The 20,544-nt window shown below is 40.3% G+C and overlaps 1 protein-coding gene across 8 annotated transcripts in view; it reads left to right on the top strand.

Moving 5' to 3' along the window:
- dock10 (dedicator of cytokinesis 10) overlaps positions 1-20,544 on the top strand; it is a 370,245-nt gene that overhangs the window by 130,444 nt on the left and 219,257 nt on the right. Inside the window, exon 1 of one of the 8 annotated variants that reach the window (XM_078563740.1) lies at positions 508-680. The exons of the other annotated variants lie outside the window; for them this stretch is intronic. Within the exon in view, the coding sequence (XP_078419866.1) occupies positions 573-680 (108 nt within the window). The 5' untranslated portion in view covers positions 508-572. Of the gene's footprint in view, positions 1-507; positions 681-20,544 lie in introns of those variants that run through there. 8 annotated transcript variants of the gene reach the window in all.

The raw sequence follows: 20,544 nt of genomic DNA, 5'->3' as shown, positions 1-20,544 counted from the left end.
AATCAAACCCTCTATGAAACAGACTAATTATTGTGCTACTGTGCCTATGGAAGTGCTACTTCTGATGTGTCAACAGGCATGATAGAATACTCGAGATTGTAAGGTGAAATTTGAGATTCTGGAGTTTTGTTGGATTTTGGGAGGGAAGGAACAATGGGAATTTTTAGCTATTTTGTGTCGAGAGTACAAATTATAGATGGTGTCAAGAAAAGATAAGCTGAATGATATTTCATGTACTTTATTTTCTTTTTGTTCATGACATTGTTAACTGTTAGATAGACAGACCAAGATCCAACAATTCTTTTTCTAATCTTAAATAGGTGTCAAGACTGTTCTGTATATGTTAGAAGAAGTAATAGTCTACAGTAATATCCTGATTATGTCACAAGATAATGGTGTGAGTTTTGGTTTTTGTTTCCTTCTCTGCATTTGTACTGTGACATAGGTTTCTCATGTACATTTACGTACTTCCCCTCCCACAGCAAATGACTATGTAAAAGCAGATTCTGAGATTCTGCAGCCATTTTTGGATTGAATTGCTATTTGTCTCTCCTGTGGATAATAATACAAACATGAGTTTCAGAGTTAAAGTTTTCAAAAGAGATCACAGCATTGATTTTCGGAGAAAACGACGAACTCGGAAGAGGATAGGTCAAATTGAGGAAAAGAGATTCAGTGCAGTATGTATTAGCCTTAATTTTCTGTTGAGCTGTAAAATATGGCAGTCTAGTCTGGAGAGGTGTTAGTGTGGCGAGGGTCATATACCTTTGACAGCTTCTTTTTGGTGATAATTTTAACCTGAGAAAGTTATTCTGTTTTATAACAGAACATAGCCTTGAAATTTTTTTATGTGGTTGCTAGTTATAACTCAGGCTGGAGCTTGAAACATGTGAGCCCAATTGCACTAAGAAATCACATAGGTAGAACAATTACCACACTGTGGAAAAGAAACAAGTACCAAATGTGTTTGTAAATAAATGGATTGCTATTTTTAAACATTTTCAAATCTTAAAATTAGATGTATAGGGCAGTGTGACAATGATTCTCATGCATGCAAACAATTTGGTATATATGTAAAATTGTGACGCCTTGGAGTAAAACCCAACAAAGGTTTCATTGAAATGTTGGTCTAATATGTTAAACAGTTAGCTTTGTGTCAGAACACAGAGTTTACTCAATGTTCAATGTAATAGCTCAGTACCTGAACGTCAGTGAAAAGGGATTTATAGGTGTAACTTATTTTTATTCAAAGAAACAAAACAGAGAGTTAAATAGTCAGAGTGTGATAGCTCAGTATTGTTTATTTTGCAGTGAAAGAGGAAATAATTACTATAAGGTACACAAACAGACACAGATTTCACTTTTAATTTATAATTTTGTACAACGGTGTTCCTGAAAAAGTTTAATGTTGAAAGCAAATGTGGATCATCTTATATTGATAGGATAAGGCCTGTGGTTATCTTGTGACTGAAACACTTTCCAAATAAAGTTAAGTGTAGCATGTCTCAACATGGCTTCCTGTGTTGATCTCCTTATTTTTATGTTGTAACTAGCAGTTGTGTCCTTTTTTTTTAAAACTTAGTCAGAAGTGTAGGGCTAATGCATAGAATCTGCTATTTTGACTTCCAAGTAAAGCTTAAAAAGTTTGTAACCTTTGACAAAAAAACTAAGCAAATTTATGTTTAGATTGGAATGAAGTGCTCCTGAATTTTCTGCAGTTGTTCTATGGTTTTCACTATAATCTTTCTAGTGATGTGTGCTTGGTCTCATTTTGCTTCTGTGTATTCTTTAAAGAACCTGCACTGCAGGAAAATTCTTATTCAGGAAAAGAGTTTGATTTTATCTTCCGGGCAGATTATATAAAGAAATGAGACAACAGGTTTTGTTGCCTGTTAGGAATTTTTCAGTTTGATGAAAGTGTTTTGGAAAGACATTGCTACACAAACTTATATACATGCTGATCTTTGGGTGGATGGTATGATCCTTTTCAATTCCATCCAAAGAAATCGAAAAATCAAAATCAATGGCCATCTGAAGATTTAAGGCAAAAATTGCAAAGTCCAAAAAGTATCAACTTCATTGTGGGGGTGGTGGGGAGGGTGGGGGTGGGGGGGAGGAATTTAACGAGGAGCAGATCTCGGGTGGACATTGGGTGGGAGCGTGACTCCAAACCTCCCAGCCCCCTTCCCCATCATCAATTTGTGGCCTGGCTATTTTAATTCCTGAGCCTCATTTACATTCAGTTGGTCAGCTGTCTGCATGATGTGGACTCTAAAGGGCAGCCGATCGGCTGCAATCAGGTAAAGAGTGGGTGGCTATGTGAGTTTAGCTAAGTCACTGGAGATGGGGGTTGGGGAAGAGGGTGGTTGGTAAAGTCTGGAAGGTAGAGGCCCAGACTTCCTTGCAGGTTCCAGGGAGATCACTCCTGTTTCCCCTGGTCCCTCCCAAGACAGGTTTAAGCTTTACCTTTTTAAGGCCTTTGTGTCTTCCATGACAGGTTTTACTGAATGTGTGGCTGTCAGGGTGTGTGTCAGGGGGGTTCAGTGGTGGAGGGTAATGGTGCCATACTCAGTCAGTGGTTAAAATGCCAGCACAGTCCTAGTAACGTCATAAGACCCAGATTTCAATTTATTAATAAGGATGCCACTTAAATCAGGCAGGCGCCTTGGCCGCCTTAAAAAAAAGTCCAGTTAATGTGGCGTTGGAACAGAAAATGTAGCAGGAACGGGACAGTAAACAATTCAGAGCTGATTTTAACTGTGCAGCTGCCACATTGCCGCCGGGCGGGTATGTTAAAATACCACTACCTGACAGCGTCTGCTGGCCATACAGAAGTAGGCTTGCCCTGTTATTTGTCATTTCAACAAGCACATTGTTTTGCTCCCGTGATGGTTAAATGACAACTCATGCTTCTGACTTCATCCTTGGCTTCTGCTAGTGATTTTAAATTTCATCTCCCTAGATTTTCCCTGCAGGGCTCTCTCTGATTTTAATCTGCAGTTAGTTGGGAGAGAAAGTTTCTATGTAAATATCATAATGCGGGAGGAGCAATGCTGCATGGACCAACAACTGAGATCAATATGCTGGGACTGTGGTGCTGCTGGATCCACTAACCCTGTCCATGAGGGATATCTGGCAGAGATATGTACATGTGGAAGACTGGCTACTTTTAACCACAGTCACATCAGTCAGCATATTGTACATAGTTCAAAAAATAACTTACCTTGGAGTCTGTGTGGTCTGCCTGATATTACATTTTGGAAAGGCTGGAGGCCAGTTTTACTTTGGCAAAATGATCTTTGTGTTCACCGCTGAGGCTCTTTCTTAATAGCTGTGGTGAGAATTAAAGGCTCAGTTTGAAAGGTCAACGTTTTGCATTTTGTTCAACCAACTGCAGAAATCTGTTCTCAGTTTCTGTGGCTAACCTATACACGCCTTTGCTGACATCTTAGAGAAACTGGATATGTTCTCTTCACTTCCTTCCCACCAAACCACTGAGGAAAATGAACGTGCGTGCACTCAGAGCAACAGGGATCACATACTACTCCTTGTACTTCTTTAAAAGTGCCCTATAAACTACAAAGGTCAGAAACCACCCCTACCCGGACACATTACAATAGAGCAACTTGTTGGTAATTCCAGTTTGTACTGTGTGAACAAAGGAAACTTTTTACCAATTGTCTAACTGCCATGTGACCTGAGCCTAAACCTGACCATGTTATAGAGAAATACCAAGGTGACTAACAGTACAAAAAGTGACTATTTAGTTATGTATGAACTAAGTGCTCTATAGTGAATCAGAGGTAAGATTCTAACAAGCTTTTAAAATATACTCTTAGACGTTACTGAGACCAAGCTTGTGGTTGCTAAAAAGCACCTAGTCATTTTAATAGAGACCTGTTCTTCTGTTATCCAAAGAGTGTGCATTCCACTTAGTGGTTTTGAATCGTGTAAATTGTACTGCTACAGTTAGGTCTTAATTAATCCAGAAGTAAATAAAATAATGTATGGGTGAGTCACCTTCAAAAATTTCTTTGTGATGGGAAGGGAAGAGTGTTCTAAGGCATGTCCAATACCTCTCCACTGTCATCTAGTTGAATGGGACTGCTGTCATGTGGTTCCATTCGTATCTATCCAATTGTAGCTAGAAAATCACTTGCAATGGCTCCTTTTCCTGCTCCTGCATTATTACCTCTGAAGTGCCCCAAGGATCTAGCCTTGGCCCCCTTCTATTTCTTATCTACATGCAATCCTTAGTAACATCATCCAATGGCACTGTGTTAGTTATCACACATCATTGACGACACCCATCTCTGCCTCACCATCACCTCTATTGACTCCTCCACGTATCAGGCTGCTAATCCAACACCCAGTACTGGATGAGCAGAAATTTCCTCCAATGAAATATTGGGAAGCCATTGTTTTTGGTTCCTGCTCCAAATTCTACTCCTTAGCTACGAACTCTATCTCTCTCCCTGGCAACACTCTGAGATTAAACAAGTTTGTTCACAACCTTGATGTCATGTTTGATCCTGAGGTGGACTTCTGACCTCATATTTGTACCATCACTAAGACTACATAACATTGCTCGCCTTCACCCTGTTTCAGCTCATCTGCTGAAGTATTCCAAAACTCTGCTGCCCATTAACTCACAGCAAGTCCTGTTCTCCTATCACCCAGTGCTCGCTGACCTTCACTAGCTCCCATTCATGCAAAGTCTTGGGCCAGGATTTTGCCCTCGTCGGGCAGGCTCAGCAGGGGTGAGTGGGAACGGTCAGGAAGCTGATTGCCATCCACGATTGGGCTGCAACCACGGTTTCACACTGGTGGGCCAATTAAGGCTTGCCCAGTGTGAAAGGCGTGCTGCAGCACTGCCTGTGGTCAGGCTGTAGAGTAATGATAAGATTACTAATGGTATGTGGTCTGACTGTTTTCCCCTGTTTAGAATGCTAGGAGAATATATTCTCTAATGGACCAGATTAAAGCTTCTCTGCACCTAATTTCAAATTTCTGATCCTCGTGTACTGTTACATTAATAACCTAACATATCAATATGCTGTTAGAATAACTTTCAAACAATAAAGGGAAGGCGGCATATCAACAAACTTAATTGATTCACTTCATGATAGCAAAGATATAACATCACAACCGGAATGACTAGGCATCAGTAAATTGGTTTTTGGAATTTTCCTCATAACCGGGCATGGAACAATACTGTCATTGCAGACCTGGGCACCATCTCACCTTCCAGGAGTAAGACACATTAGCATAAGGAAATTGCATCAAGAAATGGAAATTTCAACATGGGTTATTTGAGAATAGTGCAATGTCAATGAATGAAATAGATTATGAATTGATCTATTTTGCAATAGTATGTTGAAAAAAGGAACTTCATTTTTTTTGTGTTTGATGGTTTGATAGATTATCATAATATACTTATCATGTAAATGGACATGCCTGGGTGGATTTTGATCTGTGCTCATTGAGACATCTAGAAATGATCAGCTTGCATGCCTATTGGCAATGTATTTTGTACAATGTAGCTGAGGCCTGAGCACCAGGTGTTGAAGTTTGTGAGGTTGCCATTTGGGATGGGGTCAAGAAAAAGTTTCAACTTTGCTTGTCCATCAAAATAATACCCCAAGAATTGAAGCAAGAATGAACTTCAAGATCTACGGATTGCGCTTTTAGCCGTTGAATTTTAATCAGATGCTTAACCAGACATTTTACATGATAATGAATGAAAGAGGTGCATTCCAGCCTCCTGTTTTTTTTCTCTGGGAGAAACCAGTGCTTGGTAAAACATCTCACTGACATGCTGAGAACCCCAAACAATCTGAGGGTCTGCAAGATCTGGGGCAGACCAGTGACTGGTGCCTAAGTTTCTTTGATTGCTGTACTCAATGCTAGCAGCCCCTCCCCGCTTCTTGCTTCACCCCAATCCAAGATGCTCTGTGATATCAGGTGCATTCAGACTACTGATTTTATTGGCCTGCTAACACCTCCTGCTAACACCTCCTGTATAAGGCGTTACCCCAGGCAATGCTGACAACATGTGAATGGAAGGATGGCGCTTCAGGGGCTGCTCAGTCATGGGGAAGTGGGATGTCCAAGAAAATCTATCCTTCCAGGTTCTTACAAGTGGAGGCAGGGAAATTAGTAGAGAGTACTAGAATTAAAGAAAGCAGCAGCCTCAGTAGCCTTTTTGAAGGTTTGGCTTCCAAAAGAAGGGCTAGTTCTAAAACGTGAGTAAGAGGCACCACTTTGGAACAAGGGCCGGGATGGAAGAACTATTGAATTAGCTAAGGCTCCTGAAGTGTCACCATGGTTAATTGAGAATGTCATTGGCAGTGGCTGTTGACAGTTCTTCTTCTTCCCTGTTTGTAAAAGGTTATGCAATTGCCGAATAATAGGGATATCATTAGGGAGGGAGGAGCTAATGTGGATTCAGAATCAGAGGAGATTATAAAAGAGTGAGGGGCTAAATTGGGTGTAGGAATAGTGTTAAAGGAATGAGGGTCAGCTATGTCTGATGGTGGAATAGAGGGAGGTGAAATAACTAGTAAAATGTGATGCTATTTGAGCTCTTCACTTGCTTTGGCTATGAGCCATGTACTAAGCAAATATATTACTTCTAGTATCTATCTACCTTACGTTGTCTTTTTTTTATTTCATAAAGACAATTTAATTATTCATTTGTTTTTGAAACAACATTCTGGTAAAGCTCCTGAAAAAAATAACAGAATTTTCCGCCAGAAATTGCTGGGGGGAAATATCAATCTTGCCTGTTTTCCATATTACTCAGCCCATGTTGTATTTGCAGCCCTCACTATGACCTTAGCCATGGTAAAATTGGAGAAACTTTTTAGTGAGTTGTCTGGGGACTCTCCAAGAACCATTCTAGTAAATAAAAACTTAGCTGAAGCGATGACCCATCCATTCTGTTTTTGCGCAGTTCTTAACAAGCAGGCAGACCACCAGCATTCCTTCTGTACAGAGATGTAAAGATATCTGTTTTGGCTCCCTGTGGCATCCTGGAAGGCCATTGGAGCTTAAGGCATCATGCCCCATTGATGGGGCTTCGAGCATGAAAGGCCACAATTATGGTTGATCGTGATCCAGAGGAGAGGTCTATACACCATCCCGATGGACCTGCCGGCCTTGATCTTATTAATTTCTACACTGTTGTGTAGACTAGCAAGAGCACCTCTAAGTTGAGGTGCCCTCCCTGTTCCCAACCTGCCTCAGCAGCGCTCACCTCTCCTGGTGTGGCTGCCGAGGCTCTAGAGCTGCTGTCCCTCTGATTGGCCTGCAAAATTGGGAGTGTTCAGCGAGCTGGGAGGCAGGCAATTAAGAGGCTGCCTCCTGGAAGATTGCTGAATTCGCCTCATTGCCAGCAAGTGCAGGCTCAGGATCCCCATTTGGTCTCGATGTCAAGTTTCTGAAGCCTCCGGGAAAACCTATCCCAATATTTTCTATTGAAGGAAAGAAAACTGCTATTGGAAATTATTGATAGAGCTCTTATCCCATTTTTACACCCTGTTTTGTTCAAGAATTATGATTTTTCTGAATTTGACCCCCTCTAACACTCATGTAGATAAAACTTGTTTGAATACACAAAAACAAACATAAAAAGCATAATTTCTTTGCAGTAACAGAAAATTGTATTATATATACAGTTTCATGATTTCACAAATGTAGAAGGAAATACATGTGTTGCTTAGGAATATAGGATTTCATGTTGTGAAACGCTAATTTTATTCAATGATTGATTCAAAACTATGTATCATTGCATAATATTAAACTTCTGCATCATCTGTTGTCACTCTTTTGCTGGTGGAATGGACAGATAGGTTGCTAATATGTAAAATTGGCATCTATAAAGGATATTTACTGAGTTAAATAATTAAAATTAATAATGGTATCCTCCCCACCACCCATTTCAAGCTATAACCCAAAATCAAAATTACTCCGCATATAACCCCGCTTTGTGGAATGCTTCAGATGCCTTCACCTATGTCATTTGGTGGAGGTGAGATTGATGCTAAAAATACATAAGGTATTTATTAATACATTTTTGTGTGAATGTTTGTAATTATTATGACGTTAATTTTGGTAATGAAACACTCTTGTGACCACCTAATGCCAGTTATTCTCAGGTCCCTTGTCTCTCTCCTAATAATGTACCTTGGCTTTAACCTCAAGAGAACATCCTTTATTGCAACACTGTGACATTTTCTCATCTCTCACACTAGCCATCCTGTGGCCTATCTGAGTGATATTGTCAACATAAGAAGTGGATTAAGAGTATCCAAAATCCCATCATATAGGATGTTTCAGTTGATGCTGGGTTTGAATCCACATCTAATTTGTGAAAGGTCACTGTGGTATCCAGTTCCTGTATCATGGCTGTTCATTATAATAGACAAAGGGGAATTTTTTGGGTGGTCTACTGGTTAGTTTAAAGTGAATATTCATGGGTTTGAATTGGTGCTTTCCAACATGGGGACTTCCTTATATTTGTGTTGGACATCAAGCAAATGCTCAGGGTTTTCTCTGTAACAAGGGAAAAGAAAGTGAAATATTAATGTACCCTGTACAGTTCCTTATCAGAAGCCTACAGCAAGTCACTTTCTAGGCCTCTTAACCTCCACATTACTTGTTTACTTGTCTCCTACTTATTTGCTACCAATGTTGATGGAACTAAACCTGCCACTATGAATGTACACTTAAAAAAAAAAGTTGTTTTCAGACATAATATCAATTATGCAAAAAGAAAGTCCCAGCCTTATCTTGTTTAATTCTTTTTGCTCATTCATGGGATTTGAGCATCGTTGGCAAGGCCAGTATTTGTTGCCCATCCCTAATTAGCCTTGAGAAGCTGATAGTGAGCTGCTTTCTTCAACTACTGCAGTCCATGTGGTGTAGGTATATCTACAGGGAAGTTAGGAAGGGAGTTCCAGGACTTTGACCCAACAGCAGTGAAGGAACAGTGATATTGGCCATTGTTTTGGAAGTCATACATTTGGCTAATAGTAAAGGTTTTTGATGGTATTTAAATGAAAATTATGCTCCTTGTTTTATGGTTAATTGCTGCATTGAGATGGGAAATCTTCTGGAAAAACTTTTAAGATTACAGCCTACAATGTCTTGATGTAACTATGGAGTAAGAATAGAATTGTGTCTTTTTATTTTTCTTAAAGTTGTGCATGATTTATCGCAGTTTTACATGAAACATTATGACACATGGGGAAAAGTTTTCCCCCCGTTGGGGAGGTTGACCAGGGGCGGGCAGGGGAGGGCACGAACCCGATTGGCACCCCTGATCGGGGCTGCGCCACCATTTTACATGGGCGGGCCAATTAAGGCCCTCCCATCGTGATGCTCCCCTGGAAGCATGGAGCGGCCCCTGTGCCGGGGGGGGGGTGAGGGGGATTCCTTGAGTCCAGGCCTGCAGGGGGGGTGGGATTCCCTGAGTCCAGGCCTGCAGGGGGGGTGGGATTCCCTGAGTCCAGGCCTGCAGGGGGGGTGGGATTCCCTGAGTCCAGGCCTGCACTCTTTCGCGCATGCGCACAAAAGAGCACAGAAATCTCTCTAAGGCACAGAGGTGCCTCAGGGAGATCAGTTTGACATTTAAAACCTGAAATAAAGCTTTTAAAAACATATTCCCTCATGTGACAGCTGGGACATGTCAAAGATTCGGCTGTGCGCCTGCCGAACTGGAAATCTAAATGACACGCCGTGACGACGGGATGCCCGTCCGACGTCACTGCGCGTCATTTTACGGGTAGGTGAGTGGGCCCCACCCCTGCTCGCCGACCGGAGAATTCAGCCCATGAATTTGCTCAATTGTTTGCAGGGCTTGCGAATTACATCTGCCTAAATCCTCTGCCACTCATTTATGTGGCTCCACCCCCCCAACGGCTCCATTCCTCCATGCAAAAGACTTGCTTGCGTAAGATTCCTACATTTACGTAATGCATTGACATAGGTTCATGCCAAAAGCTTAAATAAAGCATACTTTGAAGCCACCAGAAACGAAGGTTTGTTTAGGGTCTGAAAATTATTTTGTTGGTATTTTTTTGAAATTTCTCTTTCTGAGACGTGCACTGTACTTAACCAAATATTGCCAGTATTACCAGTCTCAGTGCACCCAAAATGTTCAATTCTGTTCAAACAAAATAGCTCTGATCTTTCAAGTCGTCCTTTATGGTTATATGTCCTTATAACCCTAGCCCTAATCAGAACAAGGAATCAAACATGGATGGAGTAGCAGTTCCAAATATTTAGGCTGAATGTAGCTGGTTATTTTGTTGAATAAAATGCTGGATAGTTAAATAATTATTACAGACTTAGATCAACATGCATGAACTGTTCTGCACCAGATTCTCAACCCCACAATTCTGCCAGGTGTATGTGTTTTGTCATTTTTAAGGCACACTTTCAGAGATGTGCCTTTTTCTTCTCTTCCCATTTGGTTTTGCCAAACTGGTAAAATGCTATTTACATTAGAAAAGCTCAAACTTTGTGTTTCCATACAAAGAATGGAAAACATTCTGAGAACGTTTCATCATTTATAACAGTATGCCCATTTCTAGTTTGGCTACCTAATTGAAAAGAGGTGAAGGGAAAAGATGCATAATGATCTGCACTTTCAAAAAGCATGACAGAAAAGCCTGTGTAGCAGTTTTTGAATTTGTTTTTTTTTACTTTGTTGCAATTTCTAACCTCTCCATTCCTTTAGTGATAGTTCATTCAACCATTCATAATATACATACATAGCCTTGGACCTGATACAGTGCTGATGCTGAACTGCTCGCTTTGCAGTTCCTTTTAAGGTGGCTACTCTAAGGTGGAAGTTTAAGGTAACTGGAGCTGATATTAAACTGTTGAGGTCATAAATTTCAGCGTCCAAAACCTAATTGACTTTTTAAATAGATTGTTTTACATCTACGGCAAAAAGTGACCGATGTTGGGTGACTGATGTTGGCCTAGATTATAATAGATATGTGGTACATGCAGGACATTGGTGTATTTAGTCGCAGACCTTCTGCCCATGGGGAGGTGTTGGTTTCGGGGATGCTGTGGGGGAGCTACAGAGGTTGAGGGTGCAGATCTACTGCCACACTCGGGGCCCAGCCGCTCTTTCTAAGTTTATTTGGATTTTTATGTTTTAAATTGCACTTCGTGACAAACATACATTTCTCTTGCTAATTCACCTTGGCATATTGTAAAGCTGCTGCCATATTTAATCTCTTCACTTCTGCCCAGCATCTGATGGAAAATGGTGGCAGGTGGAAGGATAAATGGGAGGATGTGGGTGGGGATGGTGCTGAGGAGACACTGGGATACCACTATTGCACCACTTTCCTAAAATATAAAAGCACCTTTAAGGGCTGTTTTAGGTTGGTGCAAAGTGGGCTGGCCAAACCCTACTGGGATCTGTCCCTGCAGCTTTAACACAAAGCCATCGCTGAGTGAAATGCACTCCTCTGACAAAAGCTCTCATCTCTGAAAATCTGACTGGCAGAAACAGATGACTTAATGAGATTATCCGAACACAAAGCTTTAGGCTTCTTTCCCCCACAACAGACTGTTTTCATCCTGTTTATTCTGTGATGCTGTCCTCCTGCACTTATATCGAGTTTCACCTGCAAAATTTGTCTAAAGTTTTTGTTTTTTAAGTATTGCACATTCCAAAGTTTCCACTGTGTTAAAAGTAGTGAGTGTTCAAATGCAGCTAATTAGTCCAAATGGATGCCTGGCTGACTGGTGAGCAAGTTCATTTTAAAGTTTATAATTATTAAGTGCAAAAAAAGGCGATTTCATTTGTGGACAACACTGCCAATAATCACTGCTCTTTGCAATCAACTCCTTAGTCTCAGCTTCTAAATGTAATATAATTTTCTTCCACATCAGATTCTCATCACTTGGCTCCAGGTTTCCCTTTGTGTTTATTTCCTGCACTCTCTCCCATTCGGTTGGCTTTAGGGTCAGTGGACTGAAGGATTGAAATAAAGAAAATACTTGCAATTACTTAGGAAGTTGGTTAGCTTTGTTGGCTAGAGTGTGGTGCAGAATGATGCCCATGGCATGGGTTCAATCCCCATACCAGCTGCGATTGTTCATGGAGGCCTGTCTCCTGGCCTTGCCCCATACTTGCTGCAGAGTGGTGCCTCTCAACCATATAACCACTTGTCTCTCTCAGTAGAGAGAGATGCCAATGATCCCTTGTGGTCTATGGCTAATTACATTACATTACTTGCAATTATATAGCACCTTTCATAACCTCAAGAACATCCCAAAACAATCAACAGCCAATGAAGTATTTTTGAAGTGCAAACACTGTGTTGTAATGTAGGAAATGCAGCAAGTAATTGCTCATAGCAAGATCCCACGAACAGCAATGAGACAATGGCCAGATGTTTATTTTAATAATGTTGGTTGAAGGATAAAATATTGATTAAGAAAACAAGGAGAATTCCCCAGCTCTTCTTCAAATAGCATCATGGGGTTTTTTTACACCCACCGGAGAGGGCAAATGGGTTATAATTTAACATGTCATCCCAAAGATAGCATCTGACAGTTCAGAACTGAGGGAATGTTGCACTGAGGAACTATATCAATGGCCCCAACACAGAACACATTTGCTACATCTGCTTTCCTATATGGTGATTTATTCTGCATTTTGATTGCTTCTGCATTCAGGGAGCTGTGACCTTCAATTTCCACTTCTATTGCTCCCACATCCCCAGATCTTACTTATTCTTTACTGGACACCCATTTGGAAGAACCTTATCAGCTCTAAAGATTTTCAGGTTTTAGGTCTATATCTGGGTTCTGATCCCGCACTGGTCAGAAATGTGCTGACACTGGGAATCTTATAGGAGGTGGCCAACGAAGAAGCCACTGCTGTGTTTGCCAGCCGGTTGAGGATGGTGGCTGGATTCCTGAAGAAGGAATGCCGGACATCACAACCCACTCGAATGGGGGTCAGCAGCCCCCACAGGGAAACCAGTGGGAGCGCTGCTGAGGGCTGGACTGATGGATTGGCAGTGGGGCACTGCAGCGCCAATAGTATCCATGGAACAGCTGTCTCCACTATTTCAGAACTCAATGACAAAGCTCTGACATGGGCAGGCAGTAGCTTTGCCAATTGCTGCTTGCTGAGCTTCTCCACAGCCTGAAAAGCTATGAGCCTCCAACCTCCCACTTTAGGGCTGTCCTCTCTCATCTGCCCGGGGCTGACATGGCTGGTAGGTTTGTGCGCCGTTCACAACATCTCATACTATTAGGTTTAACTTTTCTAATTGAAACTTAATCTACTCTAATTGTGTACCAGTTGGTACCTGGTGGGGTAGCTGCTATTTTTAGCCCACCTCCTGCAAAGGTGCACGGAATTTGGAAGACATCGAGGAACCAACTTTTTCAAATTTACACTCACCTCCTCCCCCTTCCCACACCTCCAAAGGTGCCTCCACAGGGCTGATAAGATTCCACCCAGTACTTCATTACCCAGGCATTTATTATGTGAAAGTGCTTTCCTAGAAAATGCACCCACTGTATATTGAATTCAACAATAGAAAACCAGGCTGGGAGGTTAACTGTCATGTTAGCTTACTCATATTCAAATGACAATGATTGTGAGCAACTTTCTTTATTGCCTATTCATGTTTCGTTTGCCCCCATTTACTAGTGTCTTTTTCTTTTAAGAGAATAATTAGTGGCATAATGCAGTTACTTCTGGCCTCAGATGATATCACTTCCTGGTCAGGCAACTCCACTGATGTCACAATATGATTTTCTATATTTCTTCCCCTATTTGCCAAGGTCAGAGAGGAATATGCGGGAACTGTTAAAATTCTAGTTCAGTTATGCATATTGTGCTATGTGATGACATTAAATTATTCTGTTTCCCCATATGGTCCCCACCACAAACTCCATTCCCCAGCCACTGATGCCATCCCTCTCCCTGGCAACTCTGTGAAGCTGAATCAGTCTGTTCATCGTGTTGGTGTCATATTTGACCCTGAGATGATCTTCTGACCATACATCTGTGCCATCACTAAGACCACCTATTTCCACTTCCATAATATCATCAGAGTCTGTTTTGTTTGATAGTGCTCCCATGAAGTGGCTTGAGACATTTAACTACGTTAAATACTCTATGTAAATACAAGTTGTTGTTATTTCATGCACCTTATTAATATTCTCCTGATGATTAGAATAGGGAGACTTTTAATATCTCCCATTCTGGTGATGTCATTATTGTTTAGCTGAGAGCACTGTAAGTTATTTTGGACTGCAATACAAGTGTCCTCTTTTATCAGAAAAAACATATCTTTGATTCACTCTAAGCAATGTAATAAGATATCTTGTATCAATATATGGATATTTATGGACTCTTGGTGCAGAACAATGCACACCACTATTGGTATACTGAGCACCAAGGCTCCTTATGCAGTCCTGACAATGTGTTGATATACACTCCCAGAGGGCATTGCTCTGTGCCACAGCCGCAGAAGCAGAAAGAGACTGAAGTTTTTAAACCATCAGTTCGTGTACTGCAATTTGCTGGCAACAGGAAGTTAAGGCTAATGTTTAAGTTGTCTACCGGAACTGCCAATCTGTCAGACACAAATCAGTTGAAAGCTAGAAGGTTATAGCTGATATAAAGTCTGGAATGGGATGTAGTTTTTAAAAAAATATTTAAGTGTTTATGTGTTTTTCTTAAAAGAACAACAACAAATTACCTGTTAATGAGTTCCAAAACCACTGATATTTTTGAACAGTATTTTTAAAATTCTGTATAAAACCTCACAAGCCACATCCTGTCTCTTAATCTCAACTGACTCCTTGGTGTTTTCTTTTTATTCTGTTAGTGGTTGTTAAATGTATATTCCCCATTCAGACCTGAATAGGTTTCCTTGATTTACGTACCAGCTCATTTTTCTTGGAAATCGGTTTGGATTTCATTTGTGTGCTGCAGTTTTCAACTCAAAGAGAAATGTTGAAGGATTCAATTTTGGGCGGCGGAATTTTTTTTTAATAAATAGAGTCATGGAGAGAGAGAGAGTCACAGAGTTAGACAGCACAGGCCACACGGCCCAACGTGTACATGCTGGCCATCAAGCACCTATATATTCTAATCCCATTTTCCAGCACTTGGCTCGATAGAGATCTTGGATACAAGCGAATTGCTAACTTCAAAAGAAAGATATTTTTAAGGTGCTTTCTTACAGGATGTGACCATTTCGATCTGGGAGGATGTTCTGTCTCAGCAGCATTTGACATATCTAAAATATTAATATTTTCATCAAGAGCCTGATTCTTCAGTATAGATTCAGGGAAAGCTGGATCTTCACAAATTGGCACAGCAGATGCAGGTTACCTCACCAGTCCTTTAACATGGGTTACAATAAAATATTTTTGTTTTAAAGTTCTCTTAGGTCAGCACGACTTTGCTGATTACGTTCCCAGTGCTGTGGTAGCTGATGTGAACTAAAAATAGATTTAAGGGTGCTGATGGACTCAATGCTTAGCATGTCTAGTGATCAATAAAACAAATTGTGGTAACTATGCATTAGACAGGCATTCGGTTATATCTCTACCTAGCCAATGAACAAAGGTTTCAGAAAACCTATCGATACCAAGGAAGCCAACATGTCAAAAGTGGCTCTGGATATATAATATAACATATAATATTATATACTACATATATTATTTTATACTCATTACCCTTCTCAAGGGCAGTTAGGGATGGACAGCAAATGCTGGCCTAGCCAACGATGCCTACATCCCTTGAAAGGATACAAAAATATGAAAACCAGTAAATATACTAAGATTCCAGTTGAACATTGGATTATTATAATTTAAACCATGTACCTCCAAAGCAAGTAGGGTTAGAGATACCTGAAAGGGTCTGGGTCATGCTGTCACAGAAAATATTGATTTTTGACCTTTTATTTGGCCATTTGGAATCCACAATGGATCAAGCAATCCATTGCCCCTATTTCCTTTGTCTTTACTGGTCCACATGATATGAATAAGTTAATAACAAAATAACATTTCAATAGAAGTAAACATTTATAAAAAGCAGAGATGAAATGTACATCGAGCTATTAAGTGTTGATGTTTTGAAAATAAAATAATTGCAAGTAATTTTTTTCTGAAAAAACTCTGATGCAAATGTAGGCAATCTAAATGATAGTATTTTCCAAATGATCAAGTTAAAAGTTAAAAATATTAGCTCCCTTGAGTAGACAGAATTTTTAAAGATATAAAACTTTTATTGTTTTCCCAGTGTTTTTAATTGCAGTTTGCAGCCGCTCTAATTCAGCGCTCAGGGCACAAATATGTTGCTTATTTTTTATAAAAGGAGCAAAAGGGTAGAGGATTTACATTGGAGGGCTCTTCACTAACCCTCCATGCCAGCCTCCCTGTGCTTGGTTTCAAGTGAGGATCCAGATCTGGAACTGGTGAAGAAGTGGGCATCTGCTTGAAAATCTGGTTTGTGTGGAAACTACCCTGGGACACCTGGTGCAAATTCCCCTTTATTGAGTTGGCCCGTCCCAACACACCCTCCCACAGGTGCTGTCTGCACCATTACTCACCGACCATCAGGGACACTGGCAGATTGTTAGCTGCACCCCAAACCTAAGGGACTCTTCACGACTGAGAGGCAACAGGAACATGAGTGAGAATGAGGAGCAGGGCAAACTTCTCAGGTTCATTAAGGTAAAACAAAGGACTAACTAATACGACATGCTCTATTAACTGAGCAGCAATAATTGTCTGATGCAGTAAGTCATGCTTTTCTTCCAAGGTGTTTGTGAATGGATTTTATACATAACAGAGATATACAAAAAGGCTTACGTTTTTGAACAGTTTTATACCTAAGATTTGCAGGACAGCTAGTTTTTGACAAAATGGGCCCAATTTGAACTGTGTAGGTGGATTGGTTTTGAGTGAGTTAAAATTTCATCCATTGTCTTTACTGTCTACATTTAAACTTCAAAATCAAGATGAAGTAGGGATTGTACAGCCTCCGTTGAAAAGCTCTAGGACTGTGCAGACTCACTCTTATCTCAACTTTAATGTTTGTTTAGCTGGCTGGTGAGGTGCAGCTCTAGGGTCTTGATGCACACCTTCTTTGTGCTATTCTTCTGCCTGTTTCAGCTACCGGGAGAGCACGATGCTGCCAGATGGGTTAAAAGCTAGGCAACAATGAAACTTTTGGGTTCCAAGGAGACATTACTATGAGCCTGGCTTCTTTCTCTGTTTGTCACCTATCTGGCATCGTCATCATCTACCAGAAAAAACTGTGTATAACCTGAGTTACATTAGTAATGGGGTGAGACTGTAAAGTGCAATACTATATTGAATTTGAAGTTCAAGTGTGGACAGATTAGTAGCATATTGGCCTAAACCTAACTTTGTGTCCAACATGTTCAGCATAAAATCCATATCAAAATACTTTAAAATGCTATTCCCACATCAGAGGTTTAGAGCTGCTTAGTGCATAGTCCAGGTTCTGAAACACACAATTAACTCCCAGTACTCTTCTTTGAGGATTTTCAGACCCTCCTTCATACAACCATACATCAAAGAAAGAGAACATTTGGCCCTTCGTGTCTGCTCAGGCTCTTTCTAAGACTAAATCAGCTAGTTCCACTCCCCCACCCTTACCTCATAACTGTGCACATTATTTTCTCCTCAATGCACTTTTGATAGCCATGATTGAATTTGCCTCCACCACATTCTCAGGCAGTGCATTTCAAATCCTAAACATACACTGTATGATAAAGTTATTTCTCATGTCGCAGATGCTTCTTTTGCCAATCACTCTAAAACTGTATCCTCTGATTCTCGACCACTTCCTCCACCCCCGCCACCCCCTCCACCCCGCTAATCGGAACAGCTTCTCCCTATTGACCCTATCTAGACCTCTCATGATTTTGAACACCTATATCAAATCTCCTCTCAACCTTCTCTTCTCCAAAGAGAACAACAGCAACTTAGCCAACCTATCGAGGTCACTGAAGTCCCTCATCCCTGGAACCATTCTTGTAAATCTTTTTTCTACCCTCTTTAAAGCCTTCATGTCCTTCCAAAAACATGGTGTCCAGAATTGAACACAATACTCCAGTTTGATCCCAAATGATGGAGGCTGTCAATACCTGGGCTGTTCAGATATGAGAAAAGTTGATTTAGTAGGAGTCTCCGCAGAAGTACATAAAATGTTCCATGATATAGAACAGGCAAACCGGAAATACTATGCCAAGTTGGAAAGTAAGAAGGAACTTGTGGATAGTTCCTTTGATGACCTCAGGATAAGTGCCTCACAACTAATAGTATTTTTGAAGTGTGATGTAGGAAATCGTGGCAGCCAAACTGCCAACAGCAAGCTCCCACAAACAGCTATCAGATAATCTGTTATTGATGATGGTGAATGAGGAATGAATGTTGACCAGAACATCAGGATCAACTCTTCTGCTCTTCAAATAGTGCCATGCATCTTTTATGTCCACCTGAGAGAGCAGACGACATGGCTTTTGGTTTAATGTTTCACTTGTTGGCAGTAATTCAATTCATTTTTAATTGTGTAAACCTCCAGGAAGTTTACAATATAAATATTGTTGTTCACATTAACAGTTGTTTTGTTCTGAATATGTAGAATATCTTTCTAATTTTTTTGGTGTACCATTGCCTTTTTATTAATAAAAACAGGTAAGTGCATTCTACATCAAAAAGGCTTTGTGTTTACAGATTCTCTTTAAAGAATAAATACTCCTAATGTTGCACCTTATGAATAATCATGATTTAATTATTTAGATGTATAGTTACCACCATGCCCTGTTTAAATTCATAGGTTATAACCTGTGTCAGCTGTGGCTCAGTTGGTAGCACTCTGAGTCAGAAGTTCCAGTTCAAGTTCTGCTCAAGGACTTGAACATAAAAATCAAGACTGACACTCCAGTGCAGTACTGAGGGAGTGCTACATGTTGGAGGTGCCACCTTTTAGATGAGATGTTAAACCGAGGCTCCATCTGCCCCTTCAGGTGGACATAAATGATCGAAAGGCACTATTTCAAAGAAGAGCAGGAAGTTGTCTCTGGTATCCTGGCCAATATTTATCCCTCAATCAACATTGCAAAAACAGATTTTCTGATCATTATAACACTGCTTTTTGTGGGAACTTGCCATGTACAAATTGGCTGCCGTGTTTCTTATATTACCAGTGACTGCACTTCAAAAGTACACCATCGATTGCAAAGCACTTTGAGACATCCGGTGGTAATGAAAGGCACTATATAAATGGGAGTCTTTCTTTTCTTTTTTCTTCATCTCTTTGGTCTATTGAGGCATTTTACAGAATCGAAGATCTGAAGGAATGGCAAATTTCCAATCGGCAAATGATGCACAAAAAAATAGTTTTATTCTTTGGTGGTAGTTGTGAAACCATAAAGAAGCAAAGATGTTGCAATGTTTTATAAATTTTATGGAGAAATATTGAGATGAATCTATTCAAGAAATAATCATCAATAAATGACATGGAAATTTGGAAACATTCTATTTCTTATAAACATCACAGCTTTTTTGATACAAAGAAAGAATGTTACAAAGCAGAGGATGAAATTTTAAATACTTGGAAGAATAAATACATTATCCCAAAATGGTTGTTCATAGAAATAGAGTACTGTATTGATGCTATGGCTAATTTAGTTAGTCAGCCAGTGTGCTTGCTGTCAGAAGAAATTTAGCTGCTTGTACCTTCTTCCCTCGGCCTAATAATTCACTGGTCATTGGAGCATGCTATATAGATGCCAAGCTTGGAAGACTGCAGATCTGTTTCGTTTTGTGCACTGAGTGAGGCCAAATTCAGCCTGTGGAAGATTTTTAATTCAGTTAGAATCTGTCCTGCAATGCCCCACTTAAAATCATTCACAGGTTGAATACTGAGCAAAGAACAAGCTGGCCAAGCAACTTGCCACTACCTTCCAGGATTAATCTCTTGGACACTACTCTTCTATCAGGAGAAAAATCACAGGGCACTGAAAACGATTGTTTTTCTTTTGAATTTCTTTGGACACTTTTGTTTGATGTGTAAAAGCTTTATTTTGACAGTTAAGAATCATCCAATCAGACATTAATAGTCTACTTGCTTTCCATTGGCATAGGAAGATGGTATGCTGTGAAGATGGACATATTAGATTGCCAATGGCAAGAGCATGGTGTGGTCGGAGGTGGCAGATCATGTGGTGAAACCTACAGGGATATGTTCATGCACATTTGGCAACACTGCTTGGTGCAGGCTTATCTAAAGATTTTACTGCACATTCTGATGTAGTACTGATGCCAGTTTCATAGAGATGTCAGCAATGAGTTAGTCACACAGCATGATTGTGTCATTGCAGAGTGGCAGAGCTTTGTGAGGATTCACTCAAATGCGTGTGTCTAGTCTTCACAATCTTTGTAGTCAGCTTTTGCAAGTGAGAAGAACTAAAAAGACAATTAGCTGTTTTGATGTGGTAGAATTTGTAA

This window comes from Cetorhinus maximus, chromosome 19 (genome assembly GCF_964194155.1).
Source record: "Cetorhinus maximus chromosome 19, sCetMax3.hap1.1, whole genome shotgun sequence".
Lineage (NCBI taxonomy): Eukaryota > Metazoa > Chordata > Chondrichthyes > Lamniformes > Cetorhinidae > Cetorhinus > Cetorhinus maximus.
The sequence above is the reverse complement of the archived record's forward strand: the minus strand, read 5'-3'. Positions and strand labels throughout refer to the sequence as shown.